This window comes from Cheilinus undulatus, linkage group 8 (genome assembly GCF_018320785.1).
Source record: "Cheilinus undulatus linkage group 8, ASM1832078v1, whole genome shotgun sequence".
NCBI classification, from domain to species: domain Eukaryota; kingdom Metazoa; phylum Chordata; class Actinopteri; order Labriformes; family Labridae; genus Cheilinus; species Cheilinus undulatus.
Genome location: NC_054872.1, coordinates 3,170,337 through 3,194,485, shown reverse-complemented (window position 1 = coordinate 3,194,485; position 24,149 = coordinate 3,170,337). Strand labels below are relative to the sequence as shown.

General features: G+C 39.7%; 2 protein-coding genes across 7 annotated transcripts in view; both read left to right on the top strand.

Annotated features, from left to right (window-relative positions):
* Window positions 1–24,149, top strand: part of LOC121513254 (NLR family CARD domain-containing protein 3-like) — a 945,231-nt gene that overhangs the window by 164,568 nt on the left and 756,514 nt on the right. The gene's annotated exons all lie outside the window — the stretch shown is intronic.
* LOC121513252 (vacuolar protein sorting-associated protein 13B-like) overlaps window positions 1–24,149 on the top strand; it is a 481,863-nt gene that overhangs the window by 29,333 nt on the left and 428,381 nt on the right. For all 3 annotated transcript variants that reach the window (XM_041792863.1, XM_041792864.1, XM_041792862.1), the window contains exons 5-11: window positions 8,949–9,116; window positions 11,690–11,871; window positions 12,386–12,560; window positions 20,453–20,727; window positions 21,149–21,244; window positions 23,511–23,633; window positions 24,001–24,138. In XM_041792863.1, coding sequence (XP_041648797.1) covers window positions 8,949–9,116; window positions 11,690–11,871; window positions 12,386–12,560; window positions 20,453–20,727; window positions 21,149–21,244; window positions 23,511–23,633; window positions 24,001–24,138 — 1,157 coding nt within the window. The remainder of the gene's footprint in view (window positions 1–8,948; window positions 9,117–11,689; window positions 11,872–12,385; window positions 12,561–20,452; window positions 20,728–21,148; window positions 21,245–23,510; window positions 23,634–24,000; window positions 24,139–24,149) is intronic.

Below are 24,149 nucleotides of genomic sequence, written 5' to 3'. Positions count from 1 at the left end.
TTCTACTGTGTGCACTTCCCATCAGTTCCTTATTTATTTAAATCTGCCTTTGCAAATACACCATACGAATGCCTCAGCTGCACGTATAAAGCATGCTTCAGGTATGTGTCTAACTTACAAAGGTGTTTCAATGGGTCTAAATGACAGTTAAATCCAAGGAAGAAACTGGAGCACACAGATCACTTCAGGGGTGTCAAAATCCATCACAGAAAGGGCCAGATTCTGAATTTAGGTCTAACCTGGGGGCCTAACAGGCTCCACATTTAACCAAACTGTCAACTTTATTTTTCGCCACAAATACATTATAGGGAAAAAAATAGATATGAGGATAAATGATTTTGAGTTTTAAAAAGTCCAAATGATGAGTTAAAAGGCTCAAAATCTGAGCTAAAAAGTCAAACTTAATTGTTCAAATGGTCAAAACACAAAAATTAGGTGTTAACGCTTTTAAAAGGCAAATATATAAAAAAGAAAGTCACAATCATGTTTTTAAGGCAAAAAATATCACTCAAAATTTAAAACTGTTGACCTCAAAGGTCAAAATAAGAGATTAAAGTCCAAATAATAAACTAAAAAGGTCAAAATTTAAGCTAAAAAGTCAAACTTATTTGTTCAAAGGTCAAAACACAAAACTAGATATTAAAATAACAAAGGCAAATATATAAAAAGAAAGTCACAATCATGTTTTTAAAGCAAAAATATGGCTTGAAATTTAAAATGGTGCATTTAAAAGGTCGAAAAATTATATAAAGGTCGAAATAATTAATTGAAGAGGTCAAAATATGAGCTATAAAGTCAAAATAATCAATTGCACAGGTCAGAATTTGAGATAAAGTCAAAATTATAAATGAAAAAGGTCAAGATTTTAGATAAAAATCAAAGTAATTCATTGAAAATGGTCAAAATATGAAATAAATGTCCAAATAATAGATAGAAGTTATAATTGTGCAATGCAAAATTGAAATATGAAATGAAAACACAAATGAATTTGTTGCCCCACGTTTCTTTTATGTTGTTTTTTTACTCTTAATTTTTTCACATTTTTATGACTTCACATCCCCAAGTTGGAATTTACATCTTTATACTGAAGGAAATCTGCAGACCTCATATTTTACTAAAAATATGATATGATCTTGCGGGCTGGTTGTAATTGTGCCACAGGCTGGATTTTGCCCCCGGGCCTTGAGTTTGACACCCCTGGATCTCTTAATGCACTTATAATAACGGACTTAATGTCAAACTCCTGACTCTGATGAAGACGCAGTGAGCAGCAGGCAAGAAAGTCGTCCTACTGCTCCAGAGAAGTTGCAGATCTCAGTTGCCACTTCATGTTTTAACCAGTTTATCTTTATTTCTGAAACAAACAGCAGCAGTTGTTTAAGAAGAACCAACAAGGAAACCGACCTGGACTTCTACAGAATCCAGCGTTGTGCTGCACACTGCACAGCTGGGCTGTCAGTGCTGTCCTAGCATAATTCAATCACCTGTGACAGCCTCATCATGACATCACAGCTAAGAGATATTATTTCACATTCATAGAGACACTGAAACCTTCAAGCTCAACACATAAAGGCTACAAAAACACTCTGTGCAGATATATAAACACATACTTAAACCATCCAGAATGTTGGATTAGCCCCATTATGCATTATGACAGCGTGCTGTATCACAAATGGGCATCATATGCGGCCTAAATCTATGCCATAGACCAGGCATCACCAGCTACATTTGCACAAAGGCCACATTTTTTTCTTGGCAGACATTGTGGGGGCCAGACTGTTAATTATAGAAATGAGATCTACTGAGATGTTTTGATTTCCTTTGTAATATACCTTATTTTTAGGCCTTAGCAGTAAATTCAGTCCATATCGCCTATGCTGCAGCCAGCCACAAGGGGGCGATTGAGATATTTTAACCACATATTTCTAGGGCTGTAATGCTCTGCATCACTGGGTTTCAGTTCCATATGCACACATGCAGTAAACAGGTATTTTGTTTTTCATACCCAGCCAGGGAAAACTAACCTACCTGGCAGTTCTCATCAAGAACTGACTGATGAGTGTGTGTTTGTCATACATTTTCTTTACTAACAATGGCCGACAGCTGGATTTTTGTGAAACTGATCAAGCAAATCCAGAAAAAAAAGTTTTTATCTCAGTGAATATTTGGGTTCCTTGAGGGATTTTTGAAAATGGAAAGACACTGTAAATACCATAACAGATTTCCCTCACATTTTCTGAATTTAATAATCTTCTGGGGGCTGGATGGGATGCTGTGGAGGACCTGATCTGGACCCTGGGCCTTCAGCTGATGATCACTGCCATAGACACTGTAACAAGAACAGATTCCAAACAACCAGCCACATTTACTCACAACCACAAAGTGGTTCAAAATGCCACAGACCCAAATAACAGAAAAGCAGACCTCTGCACAGAACAGCCAGACTGCTTTGCCAAAATAGCTGCTCTCTCAGCGACATAGCCAGAGTGCTGATTCACATCAGAAGAAACTGCAGTAACCATCAAATCAATGCATGATAGAGAAGTAAACACATTTATGAAGCTATTAAAGAACGCTCATCCAGTCACCCTCTGAGTTTTTTCAAAAGGCTCTGCCCTTTCCCAAACACTGTCTATGGGTGGATTACCAGATGGATGAGTGAAACAAATCCACCTGGCATGCCAGGTTAGATCAAGGGTGCTCTCTAGTACAATCATGACTCAAGTATTGTGTTAATATTATATCATGGGGCCACTAGTGATCCCCACCCCTAATGCCTATCAGCTTATTATTTTAGCAAAATGAATTTAGATCCACTAAAATGTGGATGAAGTAGATTTTAGTTCTCAGAATTAAATACCCACTCAGATTTTCTCTTTCACCTGGGGCCTTTTTATTCATACAGCTGTTTGTGGTGGAAAAGTGGATCTTTTTTTCTTCAGTTAATGTTTTGACCAAATTGGATTTTTATTTCTGGACATAGAAACATCTGTCTGAAAGAAATAGAGTAGAGCTCATAGTGGCACTGACTCATGCAGTAATATGAAGTTACCTTTTAGCTGTTGGATGCATGATTGTGTAAGTGGATACTGCTTCATGTATGTGAGATGGCTTGTGCTGCTTGTTCTTGGACACCACTAAATCTGTGGCCCGGTGCTTCTGCTTTCCTGGTACTGGGCTAAGAAATGCTCAGAAAATAAATGCACCAGCTGTTCTGGTCTTAAGGGGAAAATGCTATTTATGGATAAAGAATATCCCGTTGTGGTAAAGGCTGGAGCTTTCTCCTGTTCTGGGGGACTGCTGCACTTTCTCCGCTTGGAGCTTAGCCAAAGAATAGCTAACATAAGTTGCTTACTGTGTTGGCGATAGCGACCCTGTGAGAGAGAGAGCTTTCTAACCAGTGGTTTAAGACCTGTCAACTGTAAAGGCCATAGCAAGATTAACCGTGGTCATCAAACTGAGTTAACTCTTTGTATTGTTGTCATTCAGAGATCACTCCTATCAGGACCCACATGTTACAGCATTGAATAAAGCTAACCACACAGAACACTGGTATTAGTATGCAGTGACCTTTGACTGTTAGGGGACTCAACATGTGGCTCTTTCGAGATTATTGGTGGCTCTTTTATGTCTTAAGTTGAAATATTATCCCCCCAGAAAACCTTAGAAAAGGGAAACTTTGACCTCAGAAATGAATCACATTAATCAGTTTGTTTCCCAGACTTATACAGAGGGCTTAACTGTCAAACTTAATTGTCCTATTTATCCCATTTTTGCACCTTTTCAACAGGTTTTCACCATTTTTCACCCAATTAAGCTGTCTTTTGTCATTAAATACCACTTATTTCTTAATTTTTGGCCCTATGGCCACTCTTGACTGCTTTTTGCCCATTTTAGTCACTTTTCTCTCATTTTTGGCTGAGTTTTTGCCACTTTTGAAACAGTTTTGCCCCTTTTCACCATTTTTCACTACTTTTCACTCATTTAAGCAACATTTTGTTATTAAACACAGCTTGTTTCCTCTTTTTTGCCCATTTTTGCAACTGCTTTTAGCCACTTTTTTAAAAAATTCTGCCCTTTTTCACAATGTTTTTTGCCCAGTTAAGCTACCTTATGCCATTGAATACAACTTGTTCTCTATTCATTTGCCCTGTTTTGCCGCTCTTGACTGCTTTTTGCCCATTTTAGTCACATTTCTCTCATTTTTGGCTGAGTTTTTGCCACGCTTGGACCATTTTTGCCCCTTTTCAACATTTTTTCAGCACTTTTTGGCCATTTAAGTTGCGGGTAAAACCCACTTGTTTCTGTGATGATCTGAGTCATAAGTGGTTGTATTTGAACCCAGGGGCAGAGCCGGAGACAGTAGAAAGCAGTTAAAAGGTTTTATTGGGGGGAAACACGGGAGTAAGGGAGGAGGAATCCAAGGTCCAGGGAGTGCGAGAAGGATCCAGGGAGAAGTAAGGGCTGCAGGCGTGAGGGTAGGCAGTGGAGGCTGTGAGAGAGTCTGGTGCGAGAGTGTGGCAGCGCGGCAGAGGTTGGGCAGAGCACTGACGGCGCGTGGAGGCACTGGAAACGGCGAAGAGAGAGCAGGGTTAGTAACAGGTCACTGGAGCACAGAGAAATCTCAAAAAATACTTCAGTAGTGTTAACTGAGTTGCTAGAGAGCCAAGATACCACTAAGGAGCAGGAATACTCTGGCGCTGGAGATGACTCTGAGCAGAGCTTACAAGTGCACGGTGATTGCCGTGATTCGGTGCAGGTGCGTAGCTGCCAGGGGAAATCAGTGAACGCCCAACCTCTGTGAAGAGAACAGAAACACTCCAAGCAGGAAACAGTCCACAGGAAGTTAACAGAATAAATGTGCAATCATCACAGTTTCCTCTTTTTTGCTCATTTATGCAACTTCTTTTAGCACTTTTTTCAATTTTGCCCTTTTTCACATTTTTTTTTTGCCCATTTAAGCTACCTTATGCCATTGAATACAACTTGTTCTCTATTCATTGGCCTTGTTTTGCCACTCTTGACTGCTTTTGGCCCATTTTAGTCACTTTTCCCTCATTTCTTTGCAATGTTTTTGCCACTTTTTGACCATTTTTGCCACCTTTAACTTATATATATTGCTACTTAAGCTGTTTTTGCAACGTTTCATCGCGTAGATTGTGGCTCTTGCACAGGTATTTTTCAACAGTTTGGCTGTTTGGTTGAGCAGGGTTGAGTAACTCTGTGTTAAGGTGAATTACATTTATCTTGTTATAGATTATACTCAGCGTACATTTAGCCAGGTTGACATCTCACTCTCTCTCCATAGCTTTTCACTGGCAGGTCTCATCACTGCTAATACTTTCCATATACAGGAAAAAATTGTGAGAATGGACGGTATAGTGTTTCTTTCCTGTATTGCACAGAGGAGAGTACTTGGCCTGTTCTGAGATCACATAAAGGAGCTGGTTTTTCCAGTCATTTTATGGTTGAACAGTTTTAAGTAGGCTCCTTCCCTGTGGGCTGCAGCACAGGTGTTGGCTGTGTCAATTGTTTACAGAAGTTAAGAGCAGTGTGATGGCTCGCAGAGAGACGGAATGTGGCCCTGGACTCGGTGCAAGGTAAGAAGAAGTATAACATGAATAAGAAAGTGTGAGAGGGGAGTAGAGACACCCTGACATGAGTAAATTAGATCCAGAGAGGAAAATAGCAGGGGGTAAAGTGCTGGTTTTACTGCCCAGGCTGCAGGTGCGTCAGCAACCTTCCAGCTGACCCCACAACCACAGGCACACAGACTCACACACACACATGCACACGGCAACATTCATGCATGTATGAACGCAGCTAGGCGCACACTGAGGCTCAGACTACAGCGCATGCAGTAATGCTAAACCTGGCACAAATGTCACGAACACACATTGCGTTTATGAGTTGAGTTTATATTATGTCATCCGCTCTTCCTGCCACTCTGTTTGATCAGGCAGCAACATCAGACTGCTGTCACTTAGAATACACTCATACCAAGACTGGTCTGTTTATAAGTGACGGTTATAAATGTTTGTATCGACAACAGCATTAATAGATGGTCTGTTTCTCTCTGACTTATAGCTTCAGAAAGGTAAGTCATTAAAATCACGTTTGAACCTTTAGTGACTGTTCAGCAATAAATAAGAGGAATGAAAAATGCCTTTGATGACATGGTTTGGCTGCTTACTGCTGTATCTACACCGCGTTCCAAATTATTATGCAAATGATGTTTTTCTCTGATTTTCCCAAATATTAATACAAATGATAGTCAGTATAACTTTCAAGTCATCAACCGTTAGAGCATAATTCAGATTTCATCGAACAAACCTCCCAATGACAACTTTTTTTTTTGGTTCAAAAATAAAAAAAAAACTCTAAAGTCACTGTTCCACATTATTAAGCATAACAGAGTTTCAGAGCATTTTATAGGTTTTAAAGAAGTGAAAATGGTCATTTGTTGAATTTGCAGCATTAGGAGGTCATATTTACTGAAATCAAAGCTATTTCAATCAAAAACATCTTAACAGGCCAGGTTCCATGTTAACATAGGAGCCCCTCTTTGATATCACCTTCACTATTCTTGCATCCATTGAACCTGTGAGTTTTTGGAGGGTTTCTGCTTAAATTTCTTTGCAGGATGTCAGAATCTTTAGTAGGACAAGTTAACTTGTCCACAAGAGCATTTTGGAGTTGTTGGATTGTGTATTTGATGAGTTTGATGAGGGAAAGCCAAAAATACCGTCTGTCTCCATTAAGTTGGCACAGCAGCTCCGAACTTGGCAGCGCCGATCCAAAAATAGCTTGCACAGACAACTAAATGTAACAAACCTTTTAGTAAGACTATAGGAATTATGGCAATGGGAAAATTTGCCAAAATGTTGAAGTATCCCTTTAAGTAGTTTTCCTTTAATCGGCTCACCTGGTAAACTAATGATCACAGGTGTCTGAGATTGATTTCAGTGATCCAAAGAGCCCTGAGACACAACACCATCCATGAGTTTTACTGAAAAACAAAAATTTGAATGTTTATGACACTAAAATCCAATTTGCATAATAATTTGGAACACATTGTATTTTCTATGGTCACAACCCCCCTGTCTGTATAGTTAGATTTGTTTCCCCAAAGCTGCCTGGTAATGACCTTTACATTTAAACATGAGGACATAATTATTCTCCCCTCTATGAAAATGTCATTGATTGAAACATATTTCTCAAGCACTGTTAACCAAAGCAACAGCTAAAACATCCTAGTTTATTTTGGATGCTGAAATTATTTTATTTTGCATAAAGAAATGAAAATATTCCACAAAATCAAAAACTACCAGGGTCAAAATTATTAGGCGGTAATAGTCAGTCGTGTCTCCTTTTTGCTAGATAACAGCCTGTAGTCATTTGTTGTAGTTTTCACAAGTCTCTGAGGAATCCCAGCCCATTCTTCTTTGGCAAATCTCTGCAGCTCCTCCAGATTTGATGGTCATCTGGCATGGGAACTTGGTCTTCAGTTCACCCCACAGATTTCAAAGTCAGTTTTGAGTCAGGGCTTTGTGCAGGCCACTCAGTAAGTCTCATTTTGGTCCTCTGAATGTTGTTCTTCACCAGGAGTGACGTATGTTTTGGGTCATTGTCGTTTTAGAAGAAAAAGCAATGACCCAGACCCAGTCTTGCTGCTGACATCTTCAAGTTTTCTTCTAAATCTCCACATCTCCTTCTTTCTTCATGGTTCCTTCCACCTTGACAAGGTTTCCAGTTTCATACTCACTGAAGCATCCCCACAGCATAATCCTCCCTCCACCATGTTTCACTGTGGGACGGTGTTCTTTGGGTGACCTGCCTCTCCCTTCTTTCTCTAAACATCACCAACGTCTCTATGACCAAGAGCTCTAGTTTAGTCTCATCTGACCAAAGGACACACTTCAGTATTCATAATCCTTCTTCAGGTTGTCCTTAGCACACTTCAGTCTGGCTTGAAGGAGTCTCTTCTGCTAAAGGGGACTTTTTCTTAGTCCATTTCTGTGCAGGACTCTAGTGATGGTCTTCTTTGAGACTACAGTTCCTGACTGCTTCTCTAGTGGGCTCTTTAGACACATCTCTCACTAGTTTTCTTTCCAGAATCTTTAAAATCTTTCTCCCTCTCCTCTGCTGGGCTTTTTCTGGACTATGTGGCCCTCACTGAATTTCTTGATTATTCTTCTCACTCCAATTCCTGACCCTTGGAAACACTTAAACTTTGAAGATCCTTCTCCTGCTTCATCAACAATCCTTTTTACTCAAGTCTAAACTGATTTTTTCTTTTGGTTTTGGCATGGTACCTTCTCAAGTGGCAGCTCAAACTCTTTCTGATGCTTTTATTCTGTGTGTAAACTGAGAAATAACCCTTGGTTTAACTTGATTTTACAAGCTTTGAGCTAAAGCACAACAGTAGTTTGTGCTATGGCTCAGTTGAAGTTCAGCTCTTGAAGGGAGTTAATTATATTTTTGCCTTTTCTGAAAAAGTTCTGTTATTGTGTGAAAACAAAATAATTTATGCCTTCTAAAGATAACTAGTTTGTTCAGAAATGCTCTGTTGAAAAAACCCTTGCTCTGTTAAAAAACCCTATGCTTGTTAGGTAGGAATATAAGAGATCGATGAATTATTCCTGTGTTTCAGGATTCACTAAAGAACAAAGAGCTCTTAAAAATATTTCTGTCTCCTTATCTTTACTTGTCAGCAAACAGCATGTTCTTTCATTTATACACCAGTGAAGATAAATGGGTTTGCTGGTGTATCCCGGACAACAAGGACTGTGGGTTTTACTCTTTTAGTGTCTCAACACTACATTTGTGTGTTCTGGAAAAGCCTATACTTTATTGCAGTGCCTACTATGTACACGAGTGTCTTTCTGTAAGGTATGTATCCTTTTTGTGTTTTAACATTTGTTGCGTCTTTGCTTCTGTGTCTTCAGGGTATGTACAGAGTCTCATCAGGCGCGTGGTGAACAACGTTAATATTGTGGTGAACAACTTGATCCTGAAGTATGTGGAGGATGACATTGTCCTGTCAGTCAACATTACCTCAGCAGAGTGTTACACCGTGGATGATATGTGGGAGAGGGCCTTCATGGACATCACTGGTGAGCAATGGCTGCTTACATTCCCTGGTTTGGGGATTAGCTTGTTAATCCCAGAGACAAAAACATATATATTACAGTGAGCATTCAGACTATTTTCTTCAGACTGAGGTACAATGAACAACTCTGGGAGGTATAAACATTACTGTAGGATAAATACTCTGTGTCAGCTGCAGAGTAGTCTCTAATTCACACTTTAAATCCAAGGCAGAGCGGGCCCTGACACTGTAAAGAGCTCACATGTAATAACACAGGTGATGGAGGGAGATCTCAAACCTCAGCATGCACATTATAAATTATGTTGGGTCTATACAACATCCCTCAGGTGAGGAGGGGAATGCAGGGAGGGAGAAGTACCTGTCTGTAATCCTCACTCTTTTGTGATTGTAGAATTCAGAATCTGTTCATCTAGCTATCTAACAAGTTTGCTCGCTTTCAGGGCTTAATGATTTGCAAAAATAATCTAATTGCGTTTTTTTTCCCTGATATTTCGATTTAATATGCGATTATTACTAGATTACTCAACTTATGCATTTTTCAACGAATTCAAACAATAAATCAATATTATAACCTACATTCAGTCAGGAACACTTATCATACATTTTACCATTTCATTGCAAAGTGGATATCGCTGACAGTTTTACTTGATGGGGAAGGCTCTGCTCTAAAGATGCTACCTGAGTCAGTCAAGCTGCTGCTTTGACTCTCCAGGGAGCGCATGGCTATAAATCCCCATATGGACCGACACACAAATGACAATGTGTACTGAAAAAAATAAATTATTTCAGAATCAATTAATCTATAGTAGCATGAATCTGAATATGAGGATGCAGCATGCGTTAAGCTATAAAGGAAGCAGCTGGGGTGGAGGAGGTTAAGCTTGTATAGCCTCTGCAAAAAAAATGAATATATTGAACTGCTATTTGGACATATTTCAAGTTTAAGAAATATTGCAACTTCTATGATTTGTAAACTGCAGCAGGCCATATTGCGATTTAATCTAATTGCCCAGCCCTACTTGCTTTCAAAACAATACTGTTACATCACTGAGCAAGGTGAAATGATCAAAAATATGAGGCTCGGTATAAATCTCTGACTAAATGCCTTTGCACACTGGGTCCAATTATTTCATCTGAATTTCTTTTTAACGTTAAAAACTAAAATCAAGCTTATGTTGTTCTGATGACATTTGCACACCCACGGCGTCATATTTTTTTTTCTGAACAGGCTCGATTTTATGTGAAATTTCGCATCAGTCCAAGTCATTAAAATGGTTGACTGATGATTCAAATCAGTACCTGCAGTACTCGCTTTCTCACACCTGCCGGACCCTCCTCTCTCTCTCTCTTGCACTGTGAAGCCTCACTTCAAACACCAAATTTGCTCATTTATCATGTGAATATCAACCATGGAAATATAACAGAGAGATGGGTGAAGGATGATTCAGATCATAGCCTGTTGCTTTATTCTCTCCTGCGCACTGACCCCCGCCCAACCCCTCCCTCTCTCTCGCATCAAAACCTCACTTCAAACACCGTAGTTTGCCCGTGTATTATGTGGATATCAGATATGGAAATATAACAGATAAAAGCAGAAGTTGTAGCCTACTCACAGGTCATAACAGAGACTAATTTATAAAGTTGCTCTCCGTTTCTCCAACTTGTTTCATCGCTATGACGCATGAGCGTGTGCTGTATGAAGCTGTGTCAGGATGGATCCAGCGGGATTTTTGCAAGGCCCGGATGCGTGATGTTTTTACGGATTATGGATCTGAAAAAAACGCATCTAAAAATACCGGAACCAGTGTGTCAAGACCTTAGCTGGCTGGAAAAATGCACTCATGATTTTTTATGTAAGAAAACAGACAGTAGGATAAAATGTTGAAAGTCAAGATAGCAAAATAGAATAATAATAAACTCAGATAATAAGACAATAAAGCACAGAGACAAAATGCAAATATTGAACCAAGTTCAATAAAAATTTATGTTTTTGTTAGAAATAAACGTTTTATTTTTTTACAGAGCTCATGTGTCAGTGCTGTCTTCTTCCATGCCTGAATTGTAGTCTTTTTTTCCGTCCGGTGACTTTTACTGTGATGAAAATCCTTTAACGTCCTTGTTTTTCCTGCTTATAAACACTAACAACACTATAATCTAGTGTTCTTTTTCTATTTCTTAATTTCCGTTGCATTCACACAATAGAATCTCCTGAATAATCATGAAATGGGCCTTCATTTATGCTTAAAACTGAGGATTTTCTTGTCAGTGGTATTCTATGTCAAGATGAGGCCAGTGACGGTTGAGCCTGCTGTGATGTGTAAGAATGCACACAACCTAACCTACAGAAACACAGCCCACTATCTCTTATAAATGTTAAATTACTCAGCAGTTGTGTAATGCCTGCTGAGTCCTGATTTTATAGCTCAGAGAGAATGTGGACTTTCTATGATCTGTGTCAGTACGTGTGATTGTATTTCTGAGAGCAAGCATAAACTGCATATTATTAAGTGTTCAGGTTCACTTAATTGACTTCAAGGATGAACAATCCTTTTTTATTCTTGTTTTTTTCCTTCCAAGCTCCAGAGCTGGTCCTCAGGAAAGTGATCAACTTTGCTGACTGCACTGTGTGCCTGGACAAGAGGAATGCTAGTGGCAAGATCGAGTTTTACCAGGACCCACTGCTGTACAAGTGCTCCTTTAGGACACGCCTCCACTTCACCTACGACAACATCAACTCAAAGATTCCCTCCGTCATCAAAGTGAGTAGCTACAAGTTTGAGCAGTTTGCTGAAAACTGCTGTTTATTCTGAATTAAAACTTTTCCAAAGGATTCTTCTGATTTATATTTTACTGTTGCAGTAAATGTTGATGATGAAAAAGTTTGAAGTTAAGTTTGACGTCCCATGGGCATCTTTGGTCTTCACTACTCCACTTCGATTCCTTTGGTTTCTCCGTGAGTCTCTGGGGGGATGGACTAAGACTCAAGGAAAAGACTCGAGCCAGACACCAAGGCCATATAATAGAGGAAGTTAGGTGCAGCCTTTCTCCGTTTGTATACTATCGTGGCCAACATGGCCGCCATGCCCCATAATGCAATGCCGCATTTTTTAGATAGTGTAGTATAAACTACCAGAGTGGCTCCGCCCCTTTTTCTTACATCACTATTAACAATATATGGTGCCCAGCACAGGTGATTGCACCTGTACTCCATCTCACAGACAAATATAGTTTGAGAATTAAAATCATTTAAACCATTTCTTGTGTTTTTCTCAGATCCAGACCATGGTTGAAAGCCTGAAGTTGTCCATTACTGATCAGCAGCTGCCCATGTTTATTCGCATCCTGGAGCTGATTATTGCTCTCTACTACGGCGAAATAGGAGGGCACAAAGAGAGTGAGGGAGAGGAGGGCAGTGGCCATGTGAGTGAGGCTGGAGCCATTTTATCTGGTGAGTGAATTTTTGTGGTTGATGTTTTTGTCTCTGATTTGTCCTTTATTGCTGCACGTTTCTTATCCACATGCCTTTATTCTAGATTGTTTCAGTGTCTTTGAGGAGAGTTTTTTAAGGCTTCTTTCAGTAGAATAATTACTTGTTCAAAATGGTAACTGGTAGTGTCAGTACTAGTCTAAGCTTTTTTAGTAAGATATAAAAGAATGGTCAACCTTCTGTGGCCGATGGTCCTAACTTCTGCTACAACAGGAATGCTGCCGATCCGTAAACTTTTGAAATTTAAGGCCTTAAAAGTCTTGATTTTACCAAAGAGTGGTCTTTAAAATTGTAGAAGGCACACTGCCTAAGACATCTTTCACCAGTCTTTGTTTTATAGCTATTTTTTAAATTCTGATAATTCCTTTTTGCGTATAATGCTTGTCTACGTTACAGTTAACAGCATTTACAGCTGAGCTGCCTGCACACAACCTGTGTCTGAGTGTGTCAGCTCTGCCCCTCAGTGTGAGCAGGCTCAGAGAGAAGCCCTCTGTGTTAGAGAGAGATTAATGAAATAATTTAAGAAAAGAAGAAGAGAAGATTTAGTCACACAGAGCAGAAAAACAGCAGCAGCAACATGATGACAGTAAGGGTTAAAGCTCTCTATCCAAATACTTGCTCCATCATGTCTGCATCTCTTTCCCTCTCTCTGTCAACGAATACCTCTTAGTTTCTAATAAGTTGATATTTGGTGCCGGGGTTTTTATAGAAAATAGTGGCCTAATGTTGACATTTCAAGTAACAAGTAAGAGGCAGCGATTTATGGTTCAGAAGTTATTTAACTTTTGATAAACTGTGTCACTTTTTGTGGTGTACAACAGCGCCGGTCTGGTAGGCGTTTTAACGATCATATTCAGAGAAAAGCTGTCATGCAGCCTTCATTTTTTGCTGCTGCAGTGGGTTCTTTGCTTCTTCTTCTCTGCTTTACAACAGTAGCCCGTGCATGACGTGCTTTCTGGCAGCAAAGAAAAATTGATTTCCCATTTATAGCGCTAACATTTAGCATGGCTAAATGAAGCTAAATATAAAGCCAAACCAAACGGTATCGGATCGGTGCATAAACTTGTGTACTTGCGAAACAACCCTAGTTATAGCAAAGCTCTGACACACTGTTAGACCTTATAGACTGATAATCAAACACAGTATATTGATATTTAGGTGACAAAAACAAGACAAATAATCTGAAAATCTATAATAGGCACTGATGCAGGAAGAGAGACAGGTAGAGTGAGCGTGCTACTTTCAGATGTTCAAGGTTTTTAGACTTTTTAGATGTCTTAAAATCTCCTTTTTGCAACATTATCAACATAATCCCCTTACTGTGGTAAAATCTGTTAGTTCTACTTTTTAATGTTTGACTTAGGTTAGCTTTAGATAGTCTTAATTTTCAAGTTTTAAAGCAGTAAACCAGCTTTTCTAATGGGATTTGTGTTTTATATGAAGGTAGTCATGTTAAAATGACCATGAGAAAAACTAAAAACGAACGAGAGGTTTATAAAAATAATACCAATCTTCTCAATGATCGTGGATTTCTAACTGAATTGCTAATCCAAGCTGTTTGATGAATATTCACCAAATTCACAAACATTAAGTGTTGGATTCTCAAAACTCCCAGGACCCCCCTCTTGTTGTCTATAAATGACTGTGATTGAATAAACCTAATTCTGCTGTGAAACAGAAGTCCAAGTCTTTCAAGCTTCAGGTTTCCAAGATGCCTTCCTAAAAATGTGAACAGCCCACCCCTATTTTGACAAGTTTGTTGTTTTCCTCTTGATGATTAGCTCAGCACGCTTTCTAAAAATAATCATGAACGGAACATGAAATCAGAAAATTCAGTCCTGGTCCAGTGAATTGGTGTAGGAAATCTCACACACCTTTCAATTTTTAACACAATAAAGAGGCATTGATGATTCTCAGTTCAGGTCTAAAAAAGGTCTTGAATAGTCTGGAATTAGATTTTCAGAAGTGTGAAGTAGCCCTGTAAAACTCCCCCAGAGGTCTGAATGGGTCTTTAAGTCCTGGGACTGTGTGGAAAGCCAACTTGGTCTTTGCAGCTTCTTTATGCCATGATGATTTTTGGCCTGTTCCCTTCACACATTCCTGGAGCTGTATATGCTGCCATTGTCCCTTAACAGGATATTAAACATCACTTTCACCATGGAGTTTGTTTCTCCTGCTTTTTCGGGGGAAACAAAAAAAAACCACAGAGCGTGTGAATCAACACAGACTGTTGCCATCAGGCCTTATCCCTCTCCATGTGGCAGGAGAGAGGAGGATGAGGAGAAGGGACAGCAGTTAATCAGACACAGGCTCATCTAAATTTAAAACAAAAGTAAGGCAATTTGTGTTTGGTACATTATTTCTTTGTTGTAACAATGCTTCTTGGTAATAAATCTTATTCCGTTGGAAAGCCTGTTTTTTACCCCTTTAAATGGTGCCACATTTGTAAGGATCATGCATTTGTGGGATGAGCAGCAGAGCTGAGTATGTGGGTTGTGCCCATGAAAAATGTGCCAGATCTTCTCTGCCAATACTAAACAGCTTATTTTGCTGTTGCTATTGACTCTTGTTTTGAGCTTCTGGTACCCCTAGGTGCTCCAATCAGGTGCCTGATTGGCAGCACCTGTGAGCATGGGCCCTGCTGCAGTGGTCAGTAGATGTCTGCTTTAAGAATCGGCATGTTTGACTGATCTGGATAGGGCCCGTCGGTTGGGCAACTTCAAGCTGGTGAAACCAAGTAGCGGCATTTTTTTGGAGTGATCCCTAGTACCATCTCCAACTGAAGGACAAGTTCCACATAATGGGGGATGTCAGAGACAGGCCGCGTGGGTGTCCCAAGAAGACGACACCACAAGAATAGTGTTTTCTCACCCTGTCAGCAAGAACTCTATCCTCCTAGATGCCAACACTCGCCCCCACAGAGACTACAAAGACTACCTCCAGAGTTTGGGAGTGATGAGGATGGAATGGCCTGCCAGCAGTCCTGACCTTAACCCCATTGAACACTTGTGGGATCAGCTTGGGCGTGCTGTTCGTGCCAGGGTGACCAACACAACCACGTTGGCTGACTGGTGACAAATGCTGGTTGAAGAATGGGATGCCATCCCACAGTAGTGTTTGACCAGGCTGGTGACCAGCATGAGGAGGAGGAGCCAGGCTGTTGTGGCTGTGTATGGTTCTTCCACACGCTGCTGAAGCTCCTGTTTGTTAAATGAATAAACTGTTAAATTGCCAAAATGTCTTGTTTCTTCAAGTATTATCCAATCCACCAAACACCAAACAAGAGTCAATGGCAGAATCAGCTGTTTGGCATTGGCGGAGAAGATTTGGCACATTTTTCATGGGCGCAACCCTCATTCTCAGCTCTGCTGCTCATCCCACAAATGCATGTTCCTTACAAATATGGCATCATTTAAAAGGGTAATAAACAGGCTTTCCAACGGTATAAGATTTATTACCAAGAAGCATTGTTACAACAAAGAAATAATCTACCAAACACAAAATGCCTTACTTTTTGTTTTAAGTTTATATTACACAAATTTAAACATTTTCCATAGAGTTTTACTGACTGCATCTTTAAAGAGCACCTTGCAAGGTGGAGCTCCTTCCATGCCAACATTTTCTTTTGTATTGGTATTCTTATGCCTAATAAATAACTCATCTCTGTATGAGCAGTCAGGGGAACCAGAGCAAAGTTATAATAGTTTGGGATTTTTCATTAGTTTTTATTTTTATTTTGTTTTCACTTTCTTTGTTCAGATTCAGTTTAGTTTTTTATTAGTTTTTACTGCTGGTTTGTTAGTTTAGATTTGATTGATTTTAATGTTTTATGTTTTTTCTGGATAGATGTCAAGACTGAGCGAACATCATACATTTTCAAAAACATGTTCAAACAGGCTCCTCTTCAACTCAAGACATAAAACTACAACTGTGTAAAGTTTTAACCAGTCAAACTAAGCTATTTTCAACTCCCCAGACTTGTGTGTAGGTGCCAGTCTGTATGGTCAGAGACTAAAACTAAGTCTGTGTTTTTATTTTATTATAGTAAGCACACTATAGAGGTTTATGTAATTTTTGTTTTTGGTGAAGTTTAATTCTTATTTAGTTTCAGTTAACTAAAATAGCTTTTGGATTTTATTTTTAGTTATTTATTTTGTTTAAGTTAACTATAATAACCTTGAACTAGAGGCTATCAGGTAAACATGCCAAATGATCTGCCTGTGACTGATGCCAGTATCAGCCTTTACTCACACATCTGAAATCCATCATCGACAGAGAAATCAAATATTAGTGCCACTGAGGACAGCTTTTTTTCAGTGTATTGTTTTGAATTTATGTATTTATGAGCCCGAAAGTAGCAGTGCTAATTTTGGCAGCTATTTTTAATTTTAGTCTTAGTCTTTAGATAAAATGTATTTTAGTTTTAGCCATATTTTAGTCATTCCTTCCCTTTTTAGCTTAGTCTAGTTTTAGTTGACGAAAACTCAAAAACCTTTTAGTCTAGTTTTAGTCCATAGAAAGTCCTCACATTTTAGTCTTTACTTTTAGTCCAAGCATTTATTTTCTTGCCTAAATCTGGTACCACATCATGGTAGTGTGTTTTCTGCACTCTGTCTAACCTGGGGTCCCTGCTTTCTACAGATGAGAAGCAGACTAGATACAGCTCCGTTTGCATGTGCAATGAATTCTCTTCTGAAAGTATTTGATCAGTAAAATCATCTCTGAGATTGTGGAGCATTCACTTCCTCAGCTGCTTGGAGTTAACATTACACTTCTGGTATTAGTTAAGATTATTGCATCTGAAAGGTTGAAGCATCTTTCTTCTTGATCCATTTTTTCAGCCCTTTTATTCTGATTTTGAGGAAACATTTCTGTACTGTTGAAGCCTTTAAAATTGTATACTTTGGGTAAATAGATAATGACACATGATTACCAGAGCATGAACCACAGTTATTTGAACAGTAATCATGAAAATTGATTTGATTAGACTGCTTTGTCATTCTGGGCTGGCTGGTGAGTGTAGGAGTCTGTATCTGTATCTTTTCCTCTTACTTAGTCTCTAATAACGGTTTCCTTCATGTGATGGTGTTTCCCATTTGACAGTGAACAAAGCTCTGTAATGTGTGTGTATATTGTTGTTTACATCTGTCTTTCTAATGCAGGGCTGTGAAAACAGTTGAATTTGCAAAAACAGTGAGGTTGAGAAAGCAAATTGAAATCGAGTGAATTCTGTAAATCACTGAAATTGAAGTGGTTAGCAGCAGAGGTTACCAGCATGTTTGAACGGACCAGCTGCTCAGGGCAACAGAAATGATGCGGTTTCAGCAAGTACTTAGAGAATAATGGACCATGAACCGTGGCTGCTGTGTGAGTGTATGTTTTCCCCTCCATGCATGTTGTAACTGACGTACATTTTGCCTGTTTGTCTAATTGCACGTATTGTCCTGAGTGTTTCTGTATATTCTTGATGGGAGAGACTTTCTGTCCGTTGGGGAACAGTGCATTTGCACCAGTCTGAAGCCACAGGCTGTCCTTCCCCTCATATGGCTCCCTTATGCTGGTCCAGTGACGTGTCAGGGCCGCTTTTCAATCATGTTTTTGCTTTTTTAATTTCAGTGTGAAGATGTGCAGCCCACTGTCTTTGGCTATGGATGAGTAGCTGCAGGGTTCAGCATTCTCCTGTCATGACTGCTCAAACAAATTTAAAAACTATTTATGTTCAGGTGAAACAATAAATCACAATATATTAGATTACATGTAGAAGTGGATAGAATTGATTTTCTTTGTAGCAAAGCAGGTAGGCCTGTGCAACAGTGTGACGATGTGGAGAACTGCAGTGCCTATGAGAATGTGATAAAAGGACAGGTCACCATGTTTGATTGTGTAAAATGATTTTATAATGTGTTTGAGTCAGGTAACCAGTCCACCTCTCCTTCTAAACATGGAGAGACATCTACTGGACTATCAGGGCACTGCCTCTCCCACTGCTTTATAACTGTATGTGTCACCTATACTCTCTTACAAAACTCACTCCCTTGCCTGGAGACGTTGTAGTCATGGAAACCAGTCAGGCCCTGATGCATTTTTTTATATCATATTTGATTTCTTAATGTGGATGAATGCATGCTAATGAGGTGCCTCCTCTGATGTTGCAGAAATAGCACTGATTGTGTACCAAACATGCATGGTCATAACTTTGTACTCCACAGCAGCATACATTTAGGCCAGTCCACATTATTCTCTGGGAATTTTTCACCCACTTCTTGGATTAATACTTCAAAGTCTCCTTAAGCCAGTCTGTTTTGATCACTCGATAATTTAGCTTTAATTTTGATTGCCTCAAAATTCAAACGTAGGCCTCATCAGGCTGTGATGTGAAGCGAAAGAGCTTAAGTCGTGGAGCCGACACCTCAAAGGCTCCACTGAGTGAAAAGAAAGAGGGAGAACGGAGAGCAAATTCAGACAGGGAGATGAGGTTTGGGTGTTAAAAGATTTTCAACTGCCAATTCACAAAGTGAAAGATTTAATTAAAATATGTCATAATTTTACCGCCTCGGCCTCTGGGATTCTTAAGCTGTGACCTCACGGACAATATTGTTTTCTCACAGAGGATGTGAGGCCACAAGGAATGGGATTACACATTCTTGTGTATTGACATCAGCTTCCCCTCTACTGATTTGTACAGAAACACACACGATGGGATTAGTTCAGAGGTTGGGATAAGGGACTGGGGCGGTGCATGGTGGTTTGGGGAACATTAAGTACCCTCAAATAGTCAAATAAAGAAAAGACAGTAGAATGGGTGTGACACAACAGTCAATTTTACTTTTGTTTGGAACACTCCACACAATCACAGCTTTTCTTCCTCCTCTTTGAGAAACATTTCTCTGTAAGCCTAAATTTGTTACTGCCTCTCCTCTCTCTGTGACCCTTGACCCTTTTTGCAAGGTATGTTTCTTACAGTGGTCACGCCAATTCCTCACATTTTACCTGAACTCAGAAGGCGCGACCAAACCTCCTTCTCCTCAAGCTCATTTTGTACAGTCCCATGATTGCCTTCACCTGCACCACGAACTGGTTTTGGCTTCTGATTATGGCTTATTAGCATCCAGCATGTCTCACTGCTGACCACTCGTTGGCTTTTAAAGAAATATGTTCACTAAATACACGACCAAGTCTCTCACTGTATGCAAATATGGAGATGACTGGGGCTGTTGGATCTGAGTCATACAGCTCTGACCGCAGTGATGCTGGCTGCATCCTATTCACCATTTACTCACACATCTGCACGCTGGATCACTGGCAGAAACTATTGTAAAACTGCCTTTGTGTCCTTTGTTTTTGTATTTTTCATTTGACAGTTGAAACTATGCTTATAATAATGTCAGTTCTCCCTGTTTCAGTAGATTGGGGGATGGCGTGTTTTACCAAACTGTATTAAATACAGTACAAAGACATTATACCTTCATCTGTAAGTAGGCTAATTAGCAGCAGATGCTAGCACCATAATTGGGCATACACGTTGAAGGCTCAGTCATTCACAGTCAGAGATGGCATGAGATTCTCCACTTTGTGAAAGGGGGAGGTCAGCAAAACCATGGTCCATTTAGCTGTAAAAGCCATGTCTTATATTTGACCTGAATAATAACCACTCCTGTCAAAGAAACAAATGTCTTGATTTATTCATTTGTGTATGTGTATGTATGTGTGTGTGTCAGGTTGATCATTAATTAGCTTGTATTTGTGGTGTTTTTAGTTGAATAGAATTTGAACAGGATTAGAAATCGCTGTGTTCTGTTTCATTCACATTTTACACAGCATCTCAATTAAAACCCGCTTCTTTTCTACTTTAGGGATAGACGTGGACATGGAAAGCCCAAAGACCAGCCAGTACTCCAGTCCAGACCTCTACACTGCAGCCAGCAGTCCTGACGAGAACGACCAGGGTTGGGTGTCCTGGGCTTGGTCCTTCGTCCCCACCATTGTAGGCACAGAAGAGGAGAACGAGGAGGGCCTCTACCAGCAAAGAGAAGCAAGAGGCATCTACAGTAACCCCCTACAGCACACAGCCAAAGACCCCATTGTCTCCATCGGCTTCTACTGCACCAAAGCCTCTGTTACCTTCAAGGTAGTCAGCTGAACCAGAAAAAGGATCATGACATTTCTAAATAATCTGAAATCATGCATGGGAGCAGTTTTTACGAGGCGCACAGTGGGTAAACAGTTAAACGGCTGCACATGCACAGCTGCAACATTTCAGTGGGAAAAGAGAGTCCTGATGAATTTAATGGCCAGTATAAAAGAGGAATGGTTTAACCGGAGTGAGTAAAACGGAACTTAAAAAAGGATTTAAGATAAACAGGTTTCTTCAACGGATGTTTGTTAATGACATAACATAGACATTCATAGAAGAAGAATCTTAACTGAAGATATGAGTGTGAATGTCTTCAAAACATTTATTCAAGATGAACCTGGTTAATTTTTTTTGTTGTTGTTTTTAGGACTTTTGAAAGTGTTTTTGTGGATTCACTGTCCGTCTCTTTTCTCAGCTGACAGAAACCCAGGCAGAGAGCAGCTACTACAGCCCTCAGAAAGTCAAGTCCAGAGAGGTCCTGTGTCTGGAGCAAGAAGGAATCACAATAGAGGTGGGGAATCATTCTCAGGGCACCACGTTAGCTAACCTGAGTGTGCATTCACCATGGTCAAAGGCTGAGCTCTACGCAGATTAGCACAGGTCCAATCGTGCCCCATGCACTTTAATGTATGCCTTCCCTTTTTTCCTCACACATGCATCTATTTCTCTCAGTGTCGGGCGAAAGTAACATTTTGGAATAGAATATTTTTCCCATCTATAGTTAAACATTGATACTTTAGACGTCAGATAAAACAATAATTGAACAAAGAGACAGGAACAAGTAAGACTGTTTAAAAGGAACATCATTATAGAAGCTCTGCATGCAAAGCATTATACTCCATTTTCCCTTAAAAAACATGGAAGTTTTGGTTGCTTTCAAGACTTTTTGGAAAAGGTAGCATGCTCAAATGGACAAACAAATCTTTCTCCTAACCTCTATGGATGTTTGTTTTCTCAGAGCTTCTATACGTCGAACCAGCGCTGCAACTAGAGTTGTTCTGATTCTAATACCAGTATCGGAAATACGTCTGATACTGCTTAAAATGCAGGTATTGGTATCAGCGCGTTTGGTTTAGCTTTATATTTTGGTTCATTTAGCCATGCTAAATGTTAGCGCTCTAAACTGGAAATCAATTCTTCTTCCCTGCTGGAAGGCACGGCATGCACAGGCTACCTTTTTAAGAGCAGAGAAGAAGAACTAAAGGATCCACTGCAGCAGCAAAGAACGGTGTCTGCATGACAGTTTTTCTCTGAATGTGATGGTTGAAAAGCCTTCCAGACTGGCGCTGTCATACACAACAAGAAGTGACACAGTTTCTCAAAGTTAAATAACTTCTGAACCATAAATTGCTGTCTCTTACTTGTTTTTCCTCCTGAAGCTAGCCATCGTTGACACTATTAAAGCCTTTGAATCCCTTATGGCAGCATTTTCAGCGAGCCTGGAACTTGTGTGACTTTTCGGGGCTTCATTGATCAAATCCACACCAGTGAACCTGATATTGAGCGTCTTTTTATCCATTTTAATCAAATTATGATCAGTTATTACAGCTAGCTTGAATGATAGTCATCATATTGTTTTGCCTTTCTGAGGGTCTGTCAGCCAATGGCAGGCTGTACCGTAATCATCTCATGCTGCCTGAATAGAGCATAATGGAGATGGATAAAGAGAGCCTGTGATGCAGCCCCCTGTATTATTGTTATTTTACTATTTAGCTTAAAACTTAATAATCAGCAGAAAAACAACTTTAGGTTAACAGAGATGATGTACATCATAGGTCTAAGATAGATTTCTAGTCTGCACAGTCAGTGCAGAAAGTTCACACTGGTGTCGGATCAGTACTCTGTATTGGCCGACACCCAACATTTTGGTATCGAATCGTATCGGGAAGGAAAAACAGTATCCGAACATCTCTATCTGCATCCCACTCTGGGGACCACAGGTTGAGAACCACTGCTCTAAAAGACATCAAACTATGACTTGTTGTGGTTATAGTGGCATCAGTTCTGATTGCTAATGCATGTTCCCCTCAGAGTTACATTTTTCTTGAAGAACTCTTTATGCAGTCTGGTTGGATGAAGAATCAACCGTGTTGTCAAGCTGTCCTCCAGAATTGCTTCCAATCCTAATTTTTTGTAATTCCTGCCCTTTCTTGAGCAAAGAGAGAGAAGTCTGAGCTTGTGCTGAAATAAGCCAGTAGAACAGGGATATGTAAACCATGTAATTATTGTGCGGTAAAACATAAAGTTTATAGAGATTTGGTGGTGTGGGCATAGTGTGAGAGAGAAGTACTCTCACTGGTTACTGAGGCTACTGAGCTGCTACCATACACTCATACACAAGCCACTCTCAGAGGAAAATCAAATCTGTCCGAGCCCCTGCTCTTTTTAGAGCAATGTAACTCAGCAGCACTGCAGACCTGTGTAACGTTACACTGTTGGTAGTTAGGACTCTCATTCTTAATATTTCAACTCAATGAGCCTTAAACTGTTATTTATTGTCTATGTTTTATCCTGATATTTAAAATCATGGTTGAGTCAGGTCTATTTCTGTGATTGCTTGAACTAGTATGACTGATTGAGACAGGATCTGTTCTTATTGTTCTATGTAAAGCTGTTAAATTTACTTCTCATTATTACTCTGGTGGGTTACACTACAAAGCAAGTTTAACATACATACACCGTACGTCTGATTTAAATCAACAATCCACATTTCTTCTTAAATCGATCACAGTGGATTAAAGACAGTTTATAACCTGTGCTTCTATTTTAAATTCCAGGTGCTGATGATGGGGGAGCCCTTCTTTAATTGCCAGATAGGCTTTGTTGGCTGCCGGGCGCTCTGCTTGAAAGGCATCATGGGAGTGCGTGATTTTGAAGAAAATCTGAACCGAAATGAAGAGGTAAAAATAAGTAAATAATGTAAACTTTTTGAAGTGTGAAAGATTAAAATAGAATTTGAAAGCTGTGAAACCAGACTGCTTTCACTGAAGCAGTGTTTGCTGTCAGAGCTGGACCCAGCTCCACAATAAAAATATTATTATTGTTTCACTGTGTCAGTCATTCATTCAGCTGTGGGAATATATTTGTGAAATATGTGCTGTGTGTTTATTTTATTAATACTTAAGTTTTAAGTTGTGCTTTCTCTTGGTGTGTCACATTAAATGAAGTGATACGGGTGTTTTCATCTATTGAAAAACTGGGAAGACATCTGTGTTATGTAGATTTTTATAGTAAGTTCTACTCCTTTTGTTTTCTGTGTCTCCACAGGATGCAGTATTCTTCAGCTGTGGGGAAAGCCTAAGCAGTAAAGGAATGACTTACCTAACCAACTCTCTCTTTGACTATCGCAGTCCAGAGAACAACGGAGTCAGGGCTGAGTTCATCCTTGATGCTGCCAATCACAAGGTTAGAGAAAA